This window comes from Pseudorasbora parva, chromosome 10 (assembly GCF_024679245.1).
Source record: "Pseudorasbora parva isolate DD20220531a chromosome 10, ASM2467924v1, whole genome shotgun sequence".
NCBI lineage: Eukaryota > Metazoa > Chordata > Actinopteri > Cypriniformes > Gobionidae > Pseudorasbora > Pseudorasbora parva.
The window spans coordinates 13,867,266-13,890,154 of NC_090181.1; the positions used below are offsets into that span (position 1 = coordinate 13,867,266).

At 37.2% G+C, this 22,889-nt stretch overlaps 1 protein-coding gene and 1 long non-coding RNA gene across 2 annotated transcripts in view; one reads left to right on the forward strand and one right to left on the reverse strand.

The window, feature by feature from the left end:
• spata17 (spermatogenesis associated 17) overlaps positions 1 to 22,889 on the forward strand; it is a 42,297-nt gene that overhangs the window by 5,670 nt on the left and 13,738 nt on the right. The window contains exons 5-8 of the mRNA XM_067454544.1: positions 441 to 544; positions 13,285 to 13,408; positions 18,492 to 18,677; positions 20,959 to 21,107. Of these exons, the coding sequence (XP_067310645.1) occupies positions 441 to 544; positions 13,285 to 13,408; positions 18,492 to 18,677; positions 20,959 to 21,107 (563 nt within the window). The remainder of the gene's footprint in view (positions 1 to 440; positions 545 to 13,284; positions 13,409 to 18,491; positions 18,678 to 20,958; positions 21,108 to 22,889) is intronic.
• Positions 8,388 to 12,002, reverse strand: LOC137090582 (uncharacterized). Its single transcript, XR_010907904.1, has 6 exons — positions 11,924 to 12,002; positions 11,007 to 11,060; positions 10,689 to 10,767; positions 10,418 to 10,573; positions 8,681 to 8,792; positions 8,388 to 8,560 (listed from the first exon to the last, which is right to left on the reverse strand). It is a non-coding gene; the product is annotated as an uncharacterized lncRNA (long non-coding RNA).

The following is a 22,889-nucleotide window of genomic DNA, read 5'->3' on the forward strand; positions in this document are numbered from 1 at the left end:
TCACAAAGAACTCAGAATCCAAGCCTGCAATTACTTTATTTAAAATTATTTATTGACTACTGATCAATGGCAATTCTTGTTTTGTTTAGTTTTTGCCTTATTATAATTTTTTTTCTCTTTTTACCTGCTATTGTTTAGGCACCTAATTAGCTTGAAGGACATCTGTCCTTTTTGTTTTGGGTCCTCAGTGGTGTTGTCATGGTGCCACTAGCTAGCACTCTCATTCTTCATGGAGTGACAATGACTGCAAGCTCGAAAGTGACTGGGAACTTCTTTAATTTGCTCTGACTTTGATTTGTCTTTTAACTTCTAAATACTTTTTGCAATTCCAAATAAACAAAATTCCCTACTCTTTATCATCCATACAGTGGAATAGTAAAGGCAACAAAATAATGAACAAGTACATGTATTCATAATCAGAACTTACCCTTCTTTTGCAGATACAGCAGAGATGGCATGGTTATTATGTGAGGAAGTATGTACACAATTATTATGCACGCAAGAGATATTTGGAGGGATTGACCAGGAAGAATGAGCACATCAGGTGAGAAGAATTAAAATGATTACCTTTTAATACATATACGTCTCCAAATAAAGTTATATTTGTACATAGCATTGCATTAAACTAGCGTTCACAGATGACCATTGTCTGAAATTCTTGCAAAGACAAAGGAATGTCATGCCTTTTACGGCATGTTTGAGACATATACATTAGCAGCATGTCATGCGTAAATTGCCTCTGGTTACTTGAAAATGAATACCTTTATGAAATTTAAAATTAGCCTCTGATTTGCGTCCACACATTTATAAAAAATCCTGCTTCAGGGGCCGAAGGAAGATGCCATCTTTTACTTTTGATAAAAAAGTCACTTTTTTAATGTGACCAATATATTTTGTGGGAAAATATCTTAAGGGTTTAGCTAAAATTAAATGTAAATCTGTTAAGTGCTCCTTGGATCACTGACTCCCAACACCCTGCCCCCTCCCTCCATCTCCATACTCCAGCCTCTCTTTAAGTGGGAATGTTTTCTTTTAATGGGGGTTTTCACCTATGAATCACGTTAACACATTGCATTTCTCTATAAAAACACTGGGCCATCATGTACTAAACTGTCTTAAATGTTGGAAACTTTTTTCCCCATTTCGGTAGAGGCCACAATTTAGTGTGATTGTCATGATCAACCATTATGAATTTTTCAATATGTTGTTATCCAGCGAGCAGAGTGGGGGGGGAAATTCAGAGACAGAATTTGACAGAATTTTCTAAATCAAAATGCCATGATCGGGCCAAAATTAACTTTACTAAAAATTGTCTTATACTGAAAAAAATTGTGTCATCTGTTGGACTGTCTGAAAGCCGTTTTACCCTAATAATCTGTCATTATTAGCATAACATATTTACACATGGGGAAAACCAATTGTTTAGTCAATAAACCAGACAAAAAAAAGTGACTTTAAAGCTCTTTCTAACTTGTACTTGGCCTTATGAAAAAGTAACATAGTTTGTGTTTAACTTTAGCATTTGTTTACAATAAGGATATAGGCTACTAATTAAAGGACATTAATAGCTCCATATTATCACGTTATGGCCAATTTTACCTTTCTTTTTTTAATAAAGCATTTGTTACGAAAAATAGCTTACACATTTAGTAACTAGCTACAATACTCCACAGTTATAATATCTTTAGTGAAGAATCTATTCCATAAACAGATTATCTATTATAAATTAAGTCAAGTTGGTCAAAATGTACCACAATAAATATGATAGAATGTGATTAATTTGATTATTATCTGAAGTTTAAAAAACTTTCTTATTTATATTGGTGATGTCGTTTCATCAGTCTTTTTAGTTCATGTGGCTGTTTAAGGTTTTTCACTTTCTGAAAAGTTTCTAAAGTGTCATTGTTGTGTGGCAAGCAGCGGGGCGAGGGACCGCGAGAGCGGGCCGGTGATTAACGTTCACGAGTGCCAGCTGCGTGGCACACCGGTCTCGTCTCGCGGCCATGTGACGGGAGCATATAAGGAGGAGCAAGGAAAGCGGAAGACGAGACCGGTGTGCCACGCAGCTGGCACTCGTGAACGTTAATCACCGGCCCGCTCTCGCGGTCCCTCGCCCCGCTGCTTGCCACACCACAGTCATTATAACATTAAAATTATATAAAGTGTTTTAAAGTGATAAATTATCAATAGAATACAAATGGGTTGCACATTTTATCATCAGCTTCTCAATAGGTACGGTTCACACAAATATTTTCCCACTTAAGGGGCACGCTGGTGAACATGCAGAAAATACAGTGAATATGAGAATACATGTCAGGCGTGCGCAATTGCAAGTTTTTAACTTTAATTATACATCAGTTATTGGCTCATTTGATAATTTCAGAAATATGTCAGATTAATCCACCTAGTCAGTATTAAACAAAGTCATTGTTGCTTCTTGTTGTGTGAAAAAAACATGGGAATGTCTCCGTAAGTTTTTTTCGATATCTGTCCAGCTGTGTTTTACAAACATCATCCCAATATTTATTGTATTTTCTTTCTCTCAAATTCTCTTCCGCTCTTTCTATCACTCAGTAGACCCTATCTGTTAGTGCATTAATGAGTTGTTTATGTAATGCTTCTGAGGTCATGATGAATCAGTCATAGATGTGAAGTGAAAGATCACTGCGCTGATTCTGACAATCTGTTCCACGTTGGGCTCAGGATCACCCACTGACTGATTAGTCACCCCTCAAAGGTCTCAGTGCCAGGATTTTAATCCGTACAGCTCTGGCGCTTGAATAAATTATTCAAAATTTTCCTAATGGTTCCCATTTAGCACAAGTAGACCAGCCCGGCATGCCAATGATAGGAGGCCAGCGACTGCCCGTGTCAAGGCGGCCCCTCTCTCTCATTCTCTCTCCCTGCCAGCGGTGAAGGATCCCCCTCCTCCCCATGCAAAACGATCTGTATCGTTTCATTAGCTCTACCCTGACGACAAGGCCCGCTATGTTCCTGTGTCCATCTTCATTCAGTTGTCCTTCTCTGCATACCTTAATGAAGTCAAGACCCTAGTTCACCGCGGCAATTCCACAGCAAGAGTTTGTGCAATGTAACAATTTATCACTTGTCAAGAAGACACTTAAAGTTCCAGCACTTAATAAGGGCTTCCTCTGGGCTTGAGTAATTAGAACTGAGCGGCTTGCATATTTACTAAATGTGGAGTGTCATTGCCACCATGGCCTATTGCCTGCATGAATTATTTCTCTATCTGTAATAAACAGCTGGGTAATTATTACTGCCATAATCAGATAAATTTCTCTCTGTAATGTTTGAGCATGGAAAATCTTTAACTCTTTGGAAGCACAGAGGGAATTTATGGACTCCCATTGCTCAGGCTACTTTTTCCGCTCTCGTGTCCCTTTCAAGGACATCTGTGAAACTCACTCCTTAACTGCAGGCCTTATTAATTTTTTTTTTTCTTCTTTACAAGCATTTCATAGTATTTAGGGCAGGTCTTTTATCAAAGCAAGACTCCAAAATACACAGGCCATATGCTTAATCACACAAATTACTGCATTCATTACAGAGAAGTATACCAAATCCCATTTTATGGGTAAATTGATCTTGATGTTTTCCCCCTCAGAAGCATTTAAATTCCCCTAATTATTCAAAAAAAAAAAAAAAAAATGTGTGTGTGTGTTTTAATTTAAAACAAAACTCGTGATAGGTGACTTTTGCTGGTCTTTGCAAATGTTTTAATTAAATTACAGTACGTGGAAATTTGAGAATTTATAGATATAATGAATACCGTTATTTTTTTATCGCCTGATAAGTGCCTCACTATATATATAGTGATACTGTATTTCTGCTCCTGTTCCACCACATCCCAAAGATGCTCTATTGGGTTGAGCTCTGGGACTGTGGGGGTCATTTTAGTACAGTAAACTCATTGTCATGTTAAAGAAACCAATTTGAAATGATTTTTTTTTGTGACGTTGCATTATCCTGCTGGATGCCATCAGAGGATGGGTACATGGTGGTCATAAATGGATGGACATGGTCAGAAACAATGCTTAGGTAGGCCGTGGCATTTAAACAATGTACAATTGGCACTAAGGGGCCTAAAGTGTGCGAGGAAAAAATCACCCACACCATTACACCACCACCACCATCCTCCACAGTGGTAACAAGGCATGATGGATCCATGTTCTCATTAGGTTTACACCAAAAATTCTGACTCTACCATGTGAATGTCTCAACAGAAATCGAGACTCTTCAGACCAGGCAACATTTTTCCAATTTTGGTGAATTTTTTTCATGCAAATTATAACTTCTTTTTCCTATTTGTAGTGGAGATGAGTGGCACCCGGTGGGGGCTTCTGCTGTTGTAGCCCATCTGCCTCAGGATTGTGTGTGTTGTGGCTTCACAAATGCTTTGCTGAATACCTCGGTTGTAACTAGTGGTTATTTCAGTCAAAGTTGCTCTTCTATCAGCTTGAATCATTCTTCCCATTCTCCTTTGACCTTTAGCATCAACAAGGCATTTTCGCCCACAGGACTGCTGCATGCTGCATGTTTTTCCCTTTTCACACCATTCTTGGTAAACCCTAGAAATGGTTGTGCATGACCATCCCAGTAACTGAGCAGATTGTGAAATACTCAGACCGGCCCGTCTGGCACCAACAACCATGCCGCGCTCAAAATTGCTTAAATCACCTTTCTTTCCCATTCTGACATTCAGTTTGGAGTTCAAGAGATTGTCTTGACCAGGACCACACTCCTAAATGCATGGAAACAACTGGCTTGTGATTGGTTGATTAGATAATTGCATTAATGAAAATTTGAACAGGAGTTCCTAATAATCCTTGAGATGAGTGAAGATTAATCCTTATTAAAGGTCCCGTTCTTCGCGATTCCATCTTTCAAACTTTAGTTAGTGTGATATGTTGCTTTTAGAGCATAAATAATACCTGTAAAATTATAATGCTCAAAGTTCAATGCCAAGCGAGATATTTTATTTAACAGAAGTTCCCTTAAAAGCCTACAGCGAACGGCTGGTTATAGACTACACCCCTGCACTTCCTTGCAGGAATGACGTCACTAGAACCGTTTGTTGACTAACCCTCCACCCACAAGTAAACGGAAAATAGGGGGCGTGGATTTGTTGCTCTCCCACGTGGAGAAGAGCGCACATTCAGTGCTTGCATCTCCCCGTGATGGTAAGAGGCGGGACCTTTCCGGGTAAAGTGTGCTAAGCTGCTGTCCAATCACAACACGGGAAGCGCTGGCCCAATCAGAACTCGTTACGTGTTTCTGAAGGAGGGACTTCATAAAACAAGGAAATCATCAGGCCGTTTTTTGGACAGAGAAAACAGCGGTGTACAGATAAGTAAATTGTGTGAAAAATACAGGTTTTTTACATGCAAAACATGAACTCATGTTATATTGCACACTGTAAACAGTGTATTTGGGAGTTGAGTAAGGATGGTGGATCTGGGAATGTATAAGGAGTATATAATAAATATATGTGGAGGGTAAATAAATAAATGAAAGAAAAATAGTAATAATTGATTGACTGACTGACTCAAATGTCTATGTGGTTGGCTATCGTCGCATGAGTAAACATCAGTAAACAACATGATCGTATAGTTAATTTATCAATGAAGCATGCGATGTAACTTATGGCGTGTGTTTAAATACATTTGTTTAGCTGACCACTATAGGTGTCTGTTTTTTTATTGTAAAACCACCCCAAACATAAACCTAGGGGACTTTCACACAAAGCACATTCAAATGCGCTACTCCATTGTTTTTCTATGTAACACTATAACAGTCTGACGTGCAAAACCGTTTTGGTTGCTACTGCTAAGGTTTAGTTGCATACAATAGTCCATAAACCAAATCATGTCCTCACAATCCACAAGTAAACAAACGTAAATGTTGACAAGCCACTAAATACAGTACATACCACAGAGACGGACGTCCTGCTGTTGTTGCTTCTCCTGTTCAATTTATTTTAGCCTCCAGATCTGATTCTGGATCATATATATTAGTTGAACCTGATTGATAGCCATGGTTTATTAGAGTAATAATACTCTAATACTCTACCCCCCCCCCCCCCCACCCCCCCAAAAAAGCAATTGCATGAATAAAAGCATTATTATATAATGTAAGGCTAGCCAATTATGGTGGGGGGGACGGATGCTGCGTTAATTGCGTTAAATATTTTTACATATTAGACTGAAAAAAATTACATTTATTTTAATTAAATACATTTTGACAGCACATTAAGACTGGAAAAAACTAGCAAATGCCGGAATGTCTTAATTGAGGAACAATGACTACACTGTAAAAAGTGAACAGTTGGATCAACTTAAAAAAATTACTTCAATTGGTAACACCTAAACATGTTAAGTTCTCTCAACTTAAATAATTACGTTTTGTCAACTTACTTTCAATGGGTCAATCACACTTATATTAATTGAGTTCATTGAGTTAATTGAGAAAATTGAGTTCATTCAACGTAATTTCATTTCATTCCTACTTAAATGTATTAGTTTTTCCCACAGTTGGATCAACTTAAAAAAATTACTTCAATTGGTAACACCTAAACATGTTAAGTTCTCTCAACTTAAATTATTCCATTTTATCAATCACACTTATATTGAGTTCATTCAATCCTATCATTTACATTAGTCTAACTGAATTTCATTCCATTCCAAATTAAATGTTTTAGTTTTTCCTACAGTTGGATAAACTTTAAAAAATTACTTCAATTGGTAACACCTAAACATGTTAAGTTCTCTCAACTTAAATTATTCCATTTTATCAATCACACTTATATTAATTGAGTTCATTCAACCCTATTATTTACATTAGTCTAACTTAATTTCATTCCATTCCAACTTAAATGTTTTAGTTTTTCCTACAGTTGGATTAACTTAAAAATACTTCAAGTGGTAACACCTAAACATGTTAAGTTCTCTCAACTTAAATTATTCCATTTTATCAATCACACTTATATTAATTGAGTTCATTCAACCCTATTATTTACATTAGTCTAACTTAATTTCATTCCATTCCAACTTAAATGTTTTAGTTTTTCCTACAGTTGGATTAACTTAAAAAAAATACTTCAAGTGGTAACACCTAAACATGTTAAGTTCTCTCAACTTAAATTATTCCATTTTATCAATCACACTTATATTAATTGAGTTCATTCAACCCTATCATTTACATTAGTCTAACTGAATTTCATTCCATTCCAACTTAAATGTTTTAGTTTTTCCTACAGTTGGATAAACTTTAAAAAATTACTTCAATTGGTAACACCTAAACATGTTAAGTTCTCTCAACTTAAATTATTCCATTTTATCAATCACACTTATATTAATTGAGTTCATTTAACCCTATCATTTACATTAGTCTAACTGAATTTCATTCCATTCCAACTTAAATGTTTTACTTTTTCCTACAGTTGGATCAACTTAAAAAAAATACTTCAATTGGTAACCCTTAAAAAAGTAAGTTTTCTCAACTTAAATAACTACATTCTATCAACTTAATTTCAATCACATAAGACTCAAATAGCTTTAGAAATATTTATTAACAATTCATTTTATTACATTTAATTTCCCTTTTTTACAAACTTTGAGAAATCATTGCAAACTGTTCATATTTGTTGTGCAAATGAAACTTCCTGACACACTTAACATCCATTTCATTAACAGTCTTTTTGAAAAGTTGTCATTGCCTTTCAGGATTATGCTAAAAACTGAGCCACTAATCTATCTTTAAAAATAAATATAAACAGTGGTTATGTGAATAAATTAGCCACATAAATAAAAAGGGATACTTCACAAAAGGGAAAGTTCACCAACAAATGGTTCAAGTTGTTCCAAACCTGTATTTGTTTCTTCCTTCTGCTGAACACATAGGATGATGTGTTGAAGAATGTTGGTAACCAGACAGCTGACGGTACCCATTGACCTCCATAGCAGGAAAAAAAAATACTCTGGAAGTCAATGGGTACCGTCAACTGTCTGGTTACCAACATTCTTAAACACATCTTTTGTGTTCAGCAGAAGAAAGAAACTCATACATGTTTGGAACAACATGAACCATTTTTGGATGAACTATATCCCTTTAATATATTCTATGGAACCATTTCTACCGAGTGTATTGTGATAAGTGCTTTAGAATAGCTTACAGGCAATGCTATAAACCATGTTAAAAAATCTAATTAAAAAATAAACAGATCATGGAAAATGTTTAACAGCAATGGGTGATTACCCTTTCACCAATCAACTACAGATTCAAACATACAACTAGATACTAGACAAACATATGAAACAAATGGATAATCTTACAAACATAAGAAAACAAATTAAACTAAACTAGAGACATTCTTTCAAACGCAGACTAGACATAAGCACATTCAAACATTACTTCAAGTTCACTGTAGTCTACTGAAAAGACTGCTTGACATCTTGTGCTAATGAAGCTGTAAGAGCACTTTCTGGAATGCCGTGAATATAAGCTCACCCAGCTCACCCTCACAATCATCTCGTAGGTTATCCTAAAGTAGTGCACATAAAAATAAATTTAAAAAACATAAAAAAAAAAAAAACATTTTGCTACCACAAATGTAAAATTTTCTGAAAAATAAATCAAAATAGAATGTGGCCTTTCAACTCACAAGGTATTCCTTGATAAGGTCTTGATTTCCCCCCAGGAAAAGGATGAGCCGGCGTTCTGACATGGAATCCGGAAGCTCTGTGCTGAGTTTACTACATGAACAGCATAGGAGACTGCAAAGAAGAAAAGAAACTGTTGAATAAAGTCATTATTTTATTAAAATAAACATTTAGTTCACTTCAGAATTCAATTTCCTGATAATTTAGTCACCCCAAGATGTTCATGTCTTTTTTTTTTTTTGTCGAAAAGAAATTAAGGTTTTTGAGGAAAACATTCCAGGATTTTTCTCGATATAGTGGACTTCAATGGTTACCAATGTGTTAAAGGTCAAAATTGCAGTTTCAGTGCAGCTTCAAAGAGCTCTACACGATCCTTGACGGGGAATAAAGGTCTAATTGAGCCAAACCATCGGTATACGTTTTAACCACAAATGCTTGTTTTGCACTAGCTCTGTGTCTTCTAACATTATGTTATAGCACTGTAAAGGTCATGCGTGACATAGGTGGAAGTACCGATCCAGTGTTTGCGAAACGGTAGTGCAAAGACTAAGTCAAATCCCCTGTCACCTAAAAAAAGAGGGTAAAACATCGCAAATTTCTTTAAAAGACAGATTGTTTCGTTAGATAAGACCCTTATTCCTTGTCTGGGAGCCATTTGAAGCTGCACTGACACTGCAGTTTGGATCGTCAACCTGTTGATCCCAGTGAAGTCCACTATATGGAGAAAAATTTGGCATGCTTTTAAAAAAAAAACTTTAATTTCCTTTCGGCTGAAGTTACAAAGACATAAAGATCTTGGACGACATGGGGGTGAGTAAATTATCAAGAAATTAATTCTAAAGTGTACTCTTTAAAAATGCATCTGAATCAGTCATTGCTGGCATTTATAATTTAGTCCGATAATAAAACATGCGTCAACAAATCATTTATTAGCTTTATACCCTAATACATTTAATCATTCTTGATTAAAGGGATAGTTTTGTTAAATTTACAGGCCATCCAAGATGCATAAAAGGTGACTTTTTTCTTCAGTATATCAGTAAAGATTTTTTTAGCTGAAACCGCATTCCTCTGTGATTCATATAAATGCAAGTCAATGGCTACCGTCACTTTGAGAGCAAAAACAAAATAAAAAAAACATGTGAAAAAAAAAAAAAAAAACATGCAGACAAAAAAAAAAAAAAAATACCCGGGGCTACTGACATCACATCGAGTCTTATAAAGTGAAACGATCAGTCTATGCAAGAAACTGAGCATTATTAACATGCAACATTGCCATGAACGTACTTAGGACTGTTTGCTGAGGCTGTTGATTACAGGTAATAATAGATTCAGTTTCCTGCATAGGCCGATCATTTTGCTTAATAAAACCTCAAAGAATCGCCAGGACCCACAGGTATTATTTTTGGTTTGCCTGTATGCATTTTTTTTTTAAATTCTTTTTGACTTGCATTATATCAACATGGACCACAGTTTCAGCTAAAAAAACAACAACAACATATTTACTGTTCTACTGAAAGAAAGAAAAAAGTCACCTACATATTTTCGATAGGCTGAGGGTGGGTAAATTAACAGCATTTTTTATTTTATGACTGAACTATCCCTTTTAAATTGTCCGTTTTGTTTGTGTGGTGATGACATTTCAAATTTCTATGCTATAAACAAGTATTTAGCAATTAAATGTTACTGAGACTAAAATAAGATTGTGTAGTTTATATTAATGTAACACACAGACGTACCAGTTATAAGATTTTAAAAATTGCAGCAGTCTTCTCACGGGTTGCTCCTCCTTTTGAATGGATTACTCTGATTAGTTGATTCATGTACACGTCCAACTGGGCCAGGAACGTGTCTTCCAGTGGAACAGCCATAAGCCTATAGAACTCTGAATTGATCTAAAATCAGAAAGAAAGAAAAAAAAAAACAGTCAACAACAGTGAAACTGATTATATCAATTCATAAAAGGTATTTAGCCAGTAAAACCAGAACTTTAAATTATTTTTTCAATACCTTGTAATGTCTGAAAAGCACAGGCCACCTCGCCTTGAAATCCCAGACCTTGGTCTCCTGCATCACTACCTCCTGCTATCTGTAAGCAAACGAAAGAGACATTTTGTTCATGACAACCTTTTAATTTTTCCTTTTTTTTCAGCCTCTGTTAAAAGTTCAAGTCTGTGGCTGCTTAAGCTTTCAGCAAGTTAACAGACACCTCTACACACACCTGTCAATAGTCAATAATGTTAGATAACACAAGATGGAATTTACTCATACATATCCAACATTAGTAATTCATATCATCAACTATATAAGAAATGATAAATTACTTACCATGTAATATTATAGCAAAGTGTCATCAGTTGTCAAACATTAAGACTTTCGGTCCTAAGAGGAGAAAAAGGAATTGTCAACAATTGTAGTTTGTAAGTGATTGTAAGTGAAAAAATGGTTTGCTACAGGTCAAGGAAGTTAATTAATTAGATGTGGAAATACTAATATTTCTACTAAAAAACCCTGAAAATTTGTCTGGATGTAACACCATGAGGTAGGCAAATGAACGGCGCTAGTGTTAGGCACAATGACGTTCATCACAGGCTGAATCAGAAATCGCCTCCTATACCCTCAAATAGGGCATTATTTGAAATGACAGTCCTTTGTAGTGGTGTCCGAATAGTGGACGTTACTGACTGAGTGCACTCATTTAATTCCACATTGCACCGCAATAACCAGTGTAAGTTACAGCCGGTGTCACAAACGGATGACCGACTTCACATCATAATTTTGCCCGAAAAAGTGACGTTTTAAAGACAGATAAAAGAACAGACAAACATTACTTTAAAAGCAAACTCAATATTATACTGCAGGAATTCAAATTCGAGCATTTTGTCCCGCTCTGCGAGCACTTCCTGCCCACAGCATTTCCACTAACGTTAACGTTAACTTTATCTCGCGCGGCACAGACGGTTAAGGAGGCATCAATTAAAAAATATATATTTCATACACATACTCCCAAGATCCAAACTGAACACATTTATATAAGACAAACGAGTAACTTGAGTTACAACATATTGTTACATAGAACATACTCAGAAACGCTATATCGCAAACGTACGTTCAAAAGTTCGGTTAATTTAGATTTCATTAGAATTTATGTTCACAGACAACATCAATTAACTCAAAAACAACTAAAACACACGTCCACAAGGTACATTTTCGAGTATAGTAATTAAAACAAACTTCCAACCTACCTTTTTCATCCGAGTCCCGAGAGAGAAAAAAATGGCCGCCGAACAGAACATTTTCCAATTTTCAGACAGGCTCGTGCGTAATGACGTCAGAAAAAAACGTCTGACGCGGGTGTCCTTAAAGGGAAATCTTACTTTGGGTGAAAGTGACATTTTAAAGGGAAATCATACTTTGGGTGAAAGTGACATTTTAAAGGGAAATCATACTTTGGGTGAAAGTGAGATTTTGAATCTATCTGAATTTCTATGCGTTCAAGTTGAAATAGTGTACAATTATACTTTGAGTGAAAGTGAGATTTTGAATCTATCTGAATTTCTATGTGTTTAAGTTGAAAAAGTGTACAATAATCCATTACAATTAGGAAAGCAGAAATACCAAGTAAATAGACTCAAATAGTTGTAGTAATCCAACTTTCACCCAGGTTCACTTTTTACAGTGTATCTGAGTAAACAGGAAATTAACATCTGAAGTCTCACCTCAGTATCATCCTAATCTGCATCTTTCTCTATTGACCCCCTCTCCAGCATATATGCCAATGCTAGCATACTGAAAATATAACACATTTAAAAATAGGTTAAGGTAACTAATAGGATAGACTGAATCTGCTGTAAATGACTTGCTGTACTTTTGACTGAATGCTACATGCCTAGCTGTTGATAGGTAAGGGTGATTAGCACCTGGTGGATCGGTAGATTCTACAGTAAGTGGATGCAATTCAGTGGGCCCAGGGTGCTTATAGTGGTGTGTTGTGTAAGGACACACAAAGGTCATCTGTGTTAGCTGCTCCCATGTCTCCCTACTGGCCCATCAACACTAATGAGGTTTATGTGTTACCCCAGCCATCTCTTAGACACAGATCGAGATCCCCTTCCACGGTTACAAATCTATTTGGCTTTTGTCCACTGCAGTGCAATTAATAATAAGCGGGAGATATAGGTTGGCAAAGGTCACACAGACAGCGTGATGCCAAGTGAAAGAAACCGAGGCTGGTCAGAAAGCGTTTGAACATTGTGACCTCAGACCACAAAAGAAAACACACTCACAGCCCAAACTACTCTGCGTATTTGACTATTTAGGCAATTTACTTTTACGGAGAGGAAATGGGAGAGAAAAATGCATAATAGGACATTTTTAAAGGTCTGTGTAGTTTGTGCATGTTATGTTCATTATTGTATATATATACTGTTTTGCAACGTTTCAGAGAAATCCAGACTGTCAAGCTATTATTTTGTAAGTGATGCTGTTCTCTTGAACAATCCACAAGTGTATTGAACATTGTCTGATGTCTTGGGACTAAGACAAGAGTTTACAGAAGTGAGAGTTGTAAAAACGGTGAGTTTATTTTTACTATTCTGCTTCCCAGGAGAGACCTGGAGGAATTTGCAGAGCTCCAGAGAAAAGAGAGAGAGCGGATCACTTTGGAAAAAGAGGAACAAGAGAAAAACATCCAGGCTCAAAGACTCCACTTCCTCCTGAGCACTAAACAGGTCAGTGCTGGATCAATGTGATGGACATGCACGTATATCCTGCATACATAGAGTGCATTTATTTAAGGTCACAGAATCAAAAGGAACAGTGTGTTTGAAGACCTGCATTTATTCTTAGAGCAGGCTCCTAACCGCTGCAATCATTTGCTGATATATATATTCTTTTCAGAAATCCCTCTGGCTATAATGTGCCTTGATAATTATGATGAAGTGTTCTGGCCGTTGTTGATTCAGCAGCAGTGCAGGGTGAGCTGATATTTCATTTTGTGGCCTCTCCTTCATGCTTTTATGGTCATCACAGCCTCCTGTGGCCATACCGCTCATGCCATGTTTCTGCTCTGGTCACTGGGCGCTTAGTGCCAGCCACACCATGAACAGGGCAAGAGGACATTACTGCCAGCTGCCTGCAGTCTGAGGCAGGAAATCAAGAAAAAATACACATCAACTAATGGCTAATGGACAACAGATGTGTGGGACCACATGCTAGTTAAAAGATGCTTTAGAGTGAGATAAGGATAAAATATGGGTGTGTGGGTTGAGGTTACTAGTATTACCTAGTTTACCAGTCTTCTTTACCTTTTTTCTGTCATTATCTTCCTGTATGATATTGATTGAAATATTTAGAAAAGTCTGATTAATAAAAGTATTACTATATTGTCAAAAGTATTTGTAAATATAATTGATATAGTGCCAGGGAAAACCACAGAAAAGCCATGGACCATGGAGATCTAGATCGGAAAAAAAATATATATATATTATTTTTCTTTATTATTATTTGAAATGATGATTGGATAAGCATTTTATAATGTAATGTAATATGTTAAAATAATGTTTAAATTATGATTCGTCATGAATTGTTAATGAGAACATTTATATTATATTACAGGTAAAAAGTGTGGGGAGGGGTTTTAAGTTTTTTTTTTTTAAGTTTTTTTTTTTTTTTTTTAAATAAAGCCTCTTATGCTTACCAGAGCTGCATAAATTCAGTAAAAACAGTAACAGCTAAAACCCATTATTAAATGGTTAGTTCCAGTTCTTGATTCTCATTGGTCAATAGTTGTGTTTTATTCACAATAAAACACGGCTATGACCGCTTCACCTTCAATGTATCACTGCCCAACACCCTCATTTATATAGTCATGCACCCTTTTTATATAGTTATTATATTTATATATAATTACAGGAAGAATCCAGATATCAGCATGATAACAAACGTGATATTCATTTTATACAAGTATACTAAACAAGAATTTAATATTAAAGGGGGGGTGAAACACTCAGTTTCAGTCAGTGTCATGTCAATCTTGAGTACCTACAGAGTAGCATTGCATCCTGCATATCTCCGAAAAGTCTTTATTTTTTTTAATAATTATATAAGAAAGATGCGCTGTTCCGAGTCTTTCCGAAAAAAGCTGAGCAGGTGGGGGCGTGTCGTGTGAGCGGAGCTAAATAATGACGTGTGCAGCAGCGCGCTGTGTGTTGAGTCGAGTGCGTCGTAAAGCTGTCTCATCCCTAACAGCGGGCAAAAAACTTTATTCAAAATAAAAATATGGCTTTTAATCAGATACAGCCATACATCTATGATCCGGAATCAGACCCAGAGGCTGCAGTTGAACAGGAGCAGCAGCAAAAACGACTAGAGCAGGACGTCTCTATGTGGTACAAGTTATACACTAACTATATAATATGCTTAGCGGCTTGTGTTATTTACATATTTATACTTGAATTATATCGTCGTATTTTTGTCTTTGAAGGTGTACATGTGGGAAGTGCAGTTGTGCACGTGTGTTTGTGTGTTTACGCGAGGTTTGTGTAGACAGTAAGCGGACTGGTTTTGCACAGCAGGCTAGTTAGTGTTTACATAGAAAGACACGGAATAGTAGCGCATTTGAATGAAGAAGCGCGCTTATTTAGTTCAACATATTTCCCCCCTCTTTGTGTATTGTTGTTTGGAGTGCTTTTACAATACACAAACATAAAGTTACACATATAGTGGCCAGCTAAACAAATGTACATGCACTACACATCGCATGCTCCATTGATCAATTAGCTATACGTGATCATGTTTGGGCTACTTGATGAGCATAGGCAAAGACACAGACATTTGAAGCAGTCTCACTCACCGCCTGCGGTACTAACGTTGGGACTGCTCCATCATTCAGCATTAGGCGATCGGGAAAATCCTGTGTCGAGCTGGGCCTTGTTTATGAAACAGTCGGCACCGAAATGCAGCGAACAGATATAAACATTCGCGCAACTCAGTTGCTGATCCGGAAAAGCAAATTACATCCACTGTTGCCTTAACGCGGGGGTTTTGGGGATTCTGTGCAGGACTGTCTTGGTCTGGCAATCAAAAAACACACTTTTTTGGTGACATTGTTATGTGCACATCACCTGTCCAGCATCCTACGAGCCAGCGCTTTGATGGTAGCCTGTTGCTTTCGCTCTCTCCCTCGCTCTCTCTCACGCGCTTCCGGTAGAATTGTCCGTAAGGCCCATACAAGGAAATTCCGCCCCCATTAACGTCAAAGGGGACGCATGATCTCAAAAAACTTGCCGAAACTTATGACGAACCGGAAGTAGTATTTTTGACAAAGAAATACTCCCATCAAACGTCCACCTTAACTTTTGAAACTTTGTCCATGTTTAGTATGGGATTCCAAGTCTTTAACAGTGTAAAAAGATCAGTATGCATGAAACAGCATTTCACCCCCCCTTTAAGTGACTTACATTTTAGACACCATATTGCCCATTTTTACTCCATTTCGCCAACGAGAATAGTTCACAACATAGTCACAGCACTGTAATAACGTCTCTGAGCAACACACTTGTGTTTCCTTACTGTATGAATCAGCTTTGTCACATTGCAGATTGAGAGCCAAATCTTCTGACACTGCCAGAATTTCCTCTGAGGTCAAATTTGATCGCAGTGGTAATTAATCGGCTGCCGGTGAACATGCCAAACTAACGATCAAAGATGTCCGATTTTAGCCTAGGATCAGAGAAATCTTTAAGGATTTGCAAAATTTGTCTCAGACAGCCAAATCGTGGGCAAAAACGGCCAGTATGCATCCGGCTTAATATAGTTAAATGATTAATTCCTGAATCGTTTGAATGAATCGGTTGAATCGCAATGACTCACTCATTAACAGTGACTTGCTGCTGCCTACTGGCAGTTTTAATTTGACTTTTAAAGAATATTTTCAAGTTTTAAATAATTTTGTTTATATCAGTGTGTTTAAAACTAGGTAAAAATGCTCATAAAAGGAAAAAATACATTTAAACGTTTTGGAAAAGATGATTTCTGTCACTGCTGTGAACTGACCAACACACAGAATATGAAGAATATCAAAAACTTTAGGAGTCAGCTGATCACCAGCACAATAACACACTCAGCAAAATATTGTCTAATTATCATTATTGAGAAAATCCCAGAAAATATAGATATATCATTTTTTGTCAATATCGGACACCCCTATAATGGGGTTTTCTGGTGTCCTGACAGTGACAACACTCATTTGTCACTTGCGTCTTGTTCCCGTGTTCACACAAGTTAAAAGTTTAAGTCCTTTCAATATAAAAGTCTTAGCCACTGAGTGACTCACTCATTGAGACATATAGAGAACATTTATATAGATCATTGGTTGCTGTTCACGGTCAGGGACAATTTTTTCAGCGGAAGGAAGGCTTTTAGAGATTTTATTTTATGAAAGTTGCATTGATACATATATTTTGACTCTAATTATATGTATTGTGTGCGAACGGTTTTATAACATATAAGGGGTATATATTTATAACAGCTAAGGGGGTTATAAATTCACTGTAAATCACGGACTTATTGCTTTATTTTAATATAGGTCTTTAGTGTCACATGATTCTTCAGAAATCATTCTTATATGCTGATTTGGTGCTATTTATTATTATCATCAATTTTAAAAACAATTGTGCCACTAAATATATTTTTTCAGGATTACTGAAAATTGATGAATAAAAGTATTAATTAAAAAATTACTGACCCAAACTTTTAATTGATAGATTAAATGATATTATAGGGGTGCCCCTGCATATGTAATTATTTCCAGGGATTTTTAATTATTCATGAAGCATCCTAATAAGGACAGTAATTTAAAACACAAACCTCACTCTAAGACTTGTCAGTTGCAGGAAAGGTTTAACTCTCTTCTTAGTTTTTTCAGTTTCTCTCAAGTCTAAATCTGCTCTCCCCCTCCCTGATTTTCTCATTCTCACTCTGTGTCTCTACGCTGGGCAACTTATGTTCCCACAGTCTGACCTTGTCTCTGTGAAATGGATGGGTCTCCCATGGTTCATCGTTAACCAGAGAAAATTCCGCTGGACAAAAGTGGCTGTGCTGACATAGATGTAGTTCCTCGGTACGAGGGTCAACATCATTGCTCTTTTCCTGTAAGTCTGAGGCAAGTTGAGAGTTTGTGGTGTACCCCCCACCATGTGACACCCAAAGCTGCACTATCCAAACCGGCGCAGGAGCATTACTGAGGCGTATTACCTGTGAAAACCATTAGCCTATATAGTAACAAAACTTTAAAAGACTTCCAGTGCTTATTAAGCACATATGAGGAAGTGTCTGATTAGAGACTAATTATTCTAACTGTTATTCCTCAAGTCAACCCAAGAACCACTGAAGTGCTACAGTAAGATCAGACAGCTCATAGTTAGCTAGCAGACATTTACGCTAGCAGACATGACACATGCCAGAGTGATGGATGTGTGTCCATTCAGGGGAGGTGACAAGTATAATTGTTTTGCTGTGGTTGACCGAATAAATTGGGTTCCTTTTCCTGAAAGCTAAATGTGTTTTGCTGTGGGTTTTGCATGGATACCTATGATGAGGGGGGGGACAATGGAAGCTGTTAGCAGTCCATTGCTAGCAAATTAGTTATTAAAGGGGCCATGAGGATGTGTTTGAAGTTTTGCTCTGCAAGGTTTAAGGGCAACCATTTAGAAGAAACTTTATTTCTTCATTATGCTAACAGAAGCATAACATTCTTTTCTTCACCTTGCTTATCCAAACAACACCCTTTTTGTGCTTGTGTGCTCATCTTAGTGTCCAGGTGTTTTTAATTCACCGTTCAAAGCAGAGCCTGATGAGATGGAGCTGAGACTGAGAAAAGTAAAACCGCTTCTGGCGCGATCTGCACCCAAAGAGAGGAAGACCCCTAATATAATCCCCGATCTGTCCAACCTGATGCTGAACAGAGCGCGTCTACCACCCATTCACAAAAAGCCACAGGTGAGATCATGCCCAAGATTTCCGTAAAAGTTCACGTAAAAATGAAAAATCTTTTGTAATTTTCTCACCCTCATGTCATTCTAAAAATTCAGAAAAAGAATTTCAAGCTTCTGAAGTGATGTCCATATGACTTGTGCGCTTTATTACACAACTTTTAAAGACCAAGGACTGATAAAGGACTGAAAATCTTAGCTGTCCTTGCTGTTTTCATGAGTAGCAATGTGTAATTCCAGAACAAATGGTTCTTATGAGTCAGATTTTTTCAATTAATTAGTAGATCAAGTTTATAAAACCATTCTGAATGATTAGTTCATAAATCATACTTAACTTTCGTGTGACTTCAGTCTGGTAAGACTTTTGTCTTGTTTGAAACTTTCCTCATTTATTCTAACTGCATGGAAAAGAGCAACCAGGACAATCTTTAAAATCCTTCTTTAAACATATGGGGTTGGATTGTCATATGGGTGAGTTAGTTTTTATTTTTGGTGAACTAATATTGTGTGTTGAAATTCAAGGAAACATCTATTTTTATACACGTAGTTTGTTTTAATTCAGTGTTGTTGTAAGACCATTCATTTGTCTTTAAGCAAACTCACTCTAAAACATTAATTTATATTCATAACAAATGTCTCACCACTTGTTACTAGGATATTATATAAACTTGAAGCATTTGTTGATGTCCCTCTGGACTATTCCAATGAAATGTCCTCAAAAAGTTGACAGTGTGTGATGACAATAAACAAAAGAGATCCTGAGATAACTATGATTAAAGCCAGGATATATTGCCAGAGTGAGATCATTTTAAAAAAAAACTTGCTGTAAAAATGGAATAATATCATTAAACATGCCTGCTTTCTGGCCTGGATACCGCCAAAGCATTTAGACAGCCAGATAACCGGTGATAAGCACGCCTGTCAACCCAAGCCCCTTTATTCCATGGATCCCATTAAGGGACTCTCAGCGAGGGAATACTGCAACATGTAAAGGTGCCCCGATAAAGAATATCTTTAAGTACTTCCAAATCTAGCATGTCATCTTGTCCAGCTGTGAGGGAGATTTGATGATACGTATTTGCCATTTGTGTTATTTACGGTCCATGACTTTTATGGTAACTGGTTCTTATTATTGGTTTCTATTAATGTAAAACATAAGTGAGCAGAAATGAAGCGTGAGTCATTTCTTTTTATTAGAGCCCGAGTTCTTCTCCCTGGGCTGGCTTTTCACTCCAGCTGGGCCCAGTTAGTTGGAATTCATTTAAAAAAACTGCCCCATCTTTCACACAATGTGCAATAGATGAAGATGCATTATTTATCTACATTTTGCCCTTACAAAGACCCCAGAATAAGCACCAACCCTCCACCCTCAAACCTCTCCTCCCCTTCCCTCATGCCACTTCTCTCTCTCTCTCTCTCTCTCTCTCTCTCTCTCTCTCTCTCTCTCTCTCTCTCTCTCTCTCTCTCTCTTTCTCTCTCTCTCTCTCTCTCTCCCAATTATTTGTGGTCTGAGGTGGAGCCCCCTCCCTAGGCATCTCTCCCTGTGTGATAAGCATCTGCGAGTGATAGATTGATTATGTGTATTGTTAGGGGAAGTAAGGGGATTGGTCAGTGCCAGGTGCTGATCTGGTCTTGATAGTATCAAGGGCATGGAATGTTGCGCCAGCATGAATTAAAAGCAGCAATGTCTGAAGGTCACATTTAAACTAACAGCAACCAAAACAATAAGTTTTGCATGTGGAGCCATGCCACAAGTGTGTTTGCACAGTTCAAAACCTTGTTTCAGTATATAGCATAACTTTTTATTTGGGTAACTAAACACATCTAAAAACGTTTTTATCTACATGTCGGTTGGTTAGTTGTGTTCAAAATAAATAATGTTTGTGGTACAATACCATACCTGTCCAAAATGAATACCAAACCATGGTATTTCTATTTATTTTGGACAGGTTACATGGTATTGTTTGCTGACCATAATGCCATAAAAATGTCCCTGTTATATATTTTCTTAATTAAAAAGACAATTTTGATATGGCTATTCTATGTTAGCATGTATATGTGGTAGTGTAATCGAGTGCGTTTACTTGAAGTCTCTACCAACCGGCCTCTTTAGGGCCTTCACTGTATAGTCAACATATCAATATCAGCACTGGTCAGGTGTGTTAATGTCTTAGATGAAAAGACTGGGGCTTTTGAGGGTCCAGCTGGCCGTCCACAGGGGCCTCATCAATAATGAGGCGGGCGGGTCTGGGCAATAAAACATTTACCTTATCCCCCGTACCTGTCAGGGGCCCTTTCGCCCAGCTCTGGAAGTGCAGCAGCAGCGGCAGCGGCCCCTGGAGCCAAGCCTGCGCGTGGCTACATCCATCACTGCCCTGGAGGAGGCCAGAGAGGAGCTCAAACGGCAGGAGTGGAGGACTCGCGTCATCGACCAGACGTAAGTTACACACACACATACACAAGTGCTCGCATGTACACAACCCTAGGAGCTGCACTAGACGTGTGAAATGCTTGTATGTAGGGCTGAATATAGTCAATGGAACGTATTCTGTAGCAGTACATGATAATGAAGTGTAATTTCACTATACAAGATCTCAATAAGATCCAAAAAAGTATTTGGACACTTATGTAAGGGGAAAATAAACATTCTGTCATCGTTTACTCAACTTTGTGGCACCTGTGGATCACAAAAGACAATACAATTTTATCCTAAAGGGTACACAAAACACACAAAGTTTCTGCCAGTCGCCTGTTAATCTTGAGTACCTAGAGAGTAGTATTGCATCTTTCATATCTCCAGGAGTCTTTAGTTTTATCATATTTAAAAAAGACAGATACACCGCACCGATTCTTTTCCGAAAACAGCCGAACTTGTGGAGGTGTGCAGTGGGTGGAGCTAAAGAGTCACAAGCACACACACACACACACACACAATACATCATGACATGATCCTTGGATAACTTTCGATTCACTATGCGTTCGTGTTGTTTACATTATATGCACTTGTGCACCGATTGCCAACAAAACACAGACATTTGATGCAGTTTGACTCATCACCTGCGGTTTCGACTCACGACCGGGAACAAACAAACACACTTGCAGGACTCTGTTGCTGCTTCGTGAAAACAAACTGCATTCACTGTTTCCTTAACGCTGGGTTATTTGGAAAGCTGAACAAGGTTATCTTTTCGTCACAACCTGAAACACACTTCTTTAGTGACGTTGATTTTGTGGTCTAACCCCATAGTCCCGTAACCCCAATGAAGCTCGTTGATGGACGTGCTCTTGCTCTTGGTCTTCCTCTGGTTGATGTGCGCAGGTGCTCATCCGGGAGCTGTGCACATACAAGTAATGTCGTCCTTTATGTCATACAGGCCCATACTTAAAAAAATTATTCAGAATACATGAAATAGCATGAGACCCTCCATTTAATCAAATTAAAGTCACAAATTGAAACATTCTTCAAAATATCATATTTTGTGTTCCACAGAAGGAACATACAGGTTTGGAACAACATGAAGGTCAGTAAATAAATAAGGACAAAATCATGTTTTTTTGGTGAACTATGCCTTTAAGTAACATATCAATGGTATTGCTTAGTGCATACTGTAAGTGTCCAACGCCATTGTATATCTTATCTTGTAAAGTAAGGTTCATTTTCATTTTGGGTTGCAGTGTCCAAATACTTTTTGAGGGCACTGTAGATGTTAATATGAACATAAAAAATGATGTTTCTATCCAAGTGTAATAGTGTAAATTGTTGACATCAATCACACAAAAAGAGAAGCCCCACACTTTATTCTCTCAGTTTATAGCAGATGGTAAAATCTCAAGTGGGGTTAGTTGCTAAATAAGTTAACAAACAACTGCACTATTAATAGCCCTCTACTGATTCATCCTTGCTGAGACATTATTAGCATTATTAGTCTTCTGTTATATATTTATCTAGGCAGATTACCATAATATATTCTGTATTTTTTTTTTAACATTATTTCAGTGCTATCTCCGTTTCAAAACCCTTCCTTTTTATTTTAATTACAAGCTCAATGTGCAGTTTTTTAATCATGTTTATTTTTTTCTTCTTGCTCCGACTTTAAACAGTAAATTAGCTAACCCCATTAACACAGAATACCCCAAACAGGCTGTAATAGGAGAGGTGGTTACTGTGTAAATCGTATTATACATGTGGTGTCTGCAGGGCATGGCAAAGCATGATTAG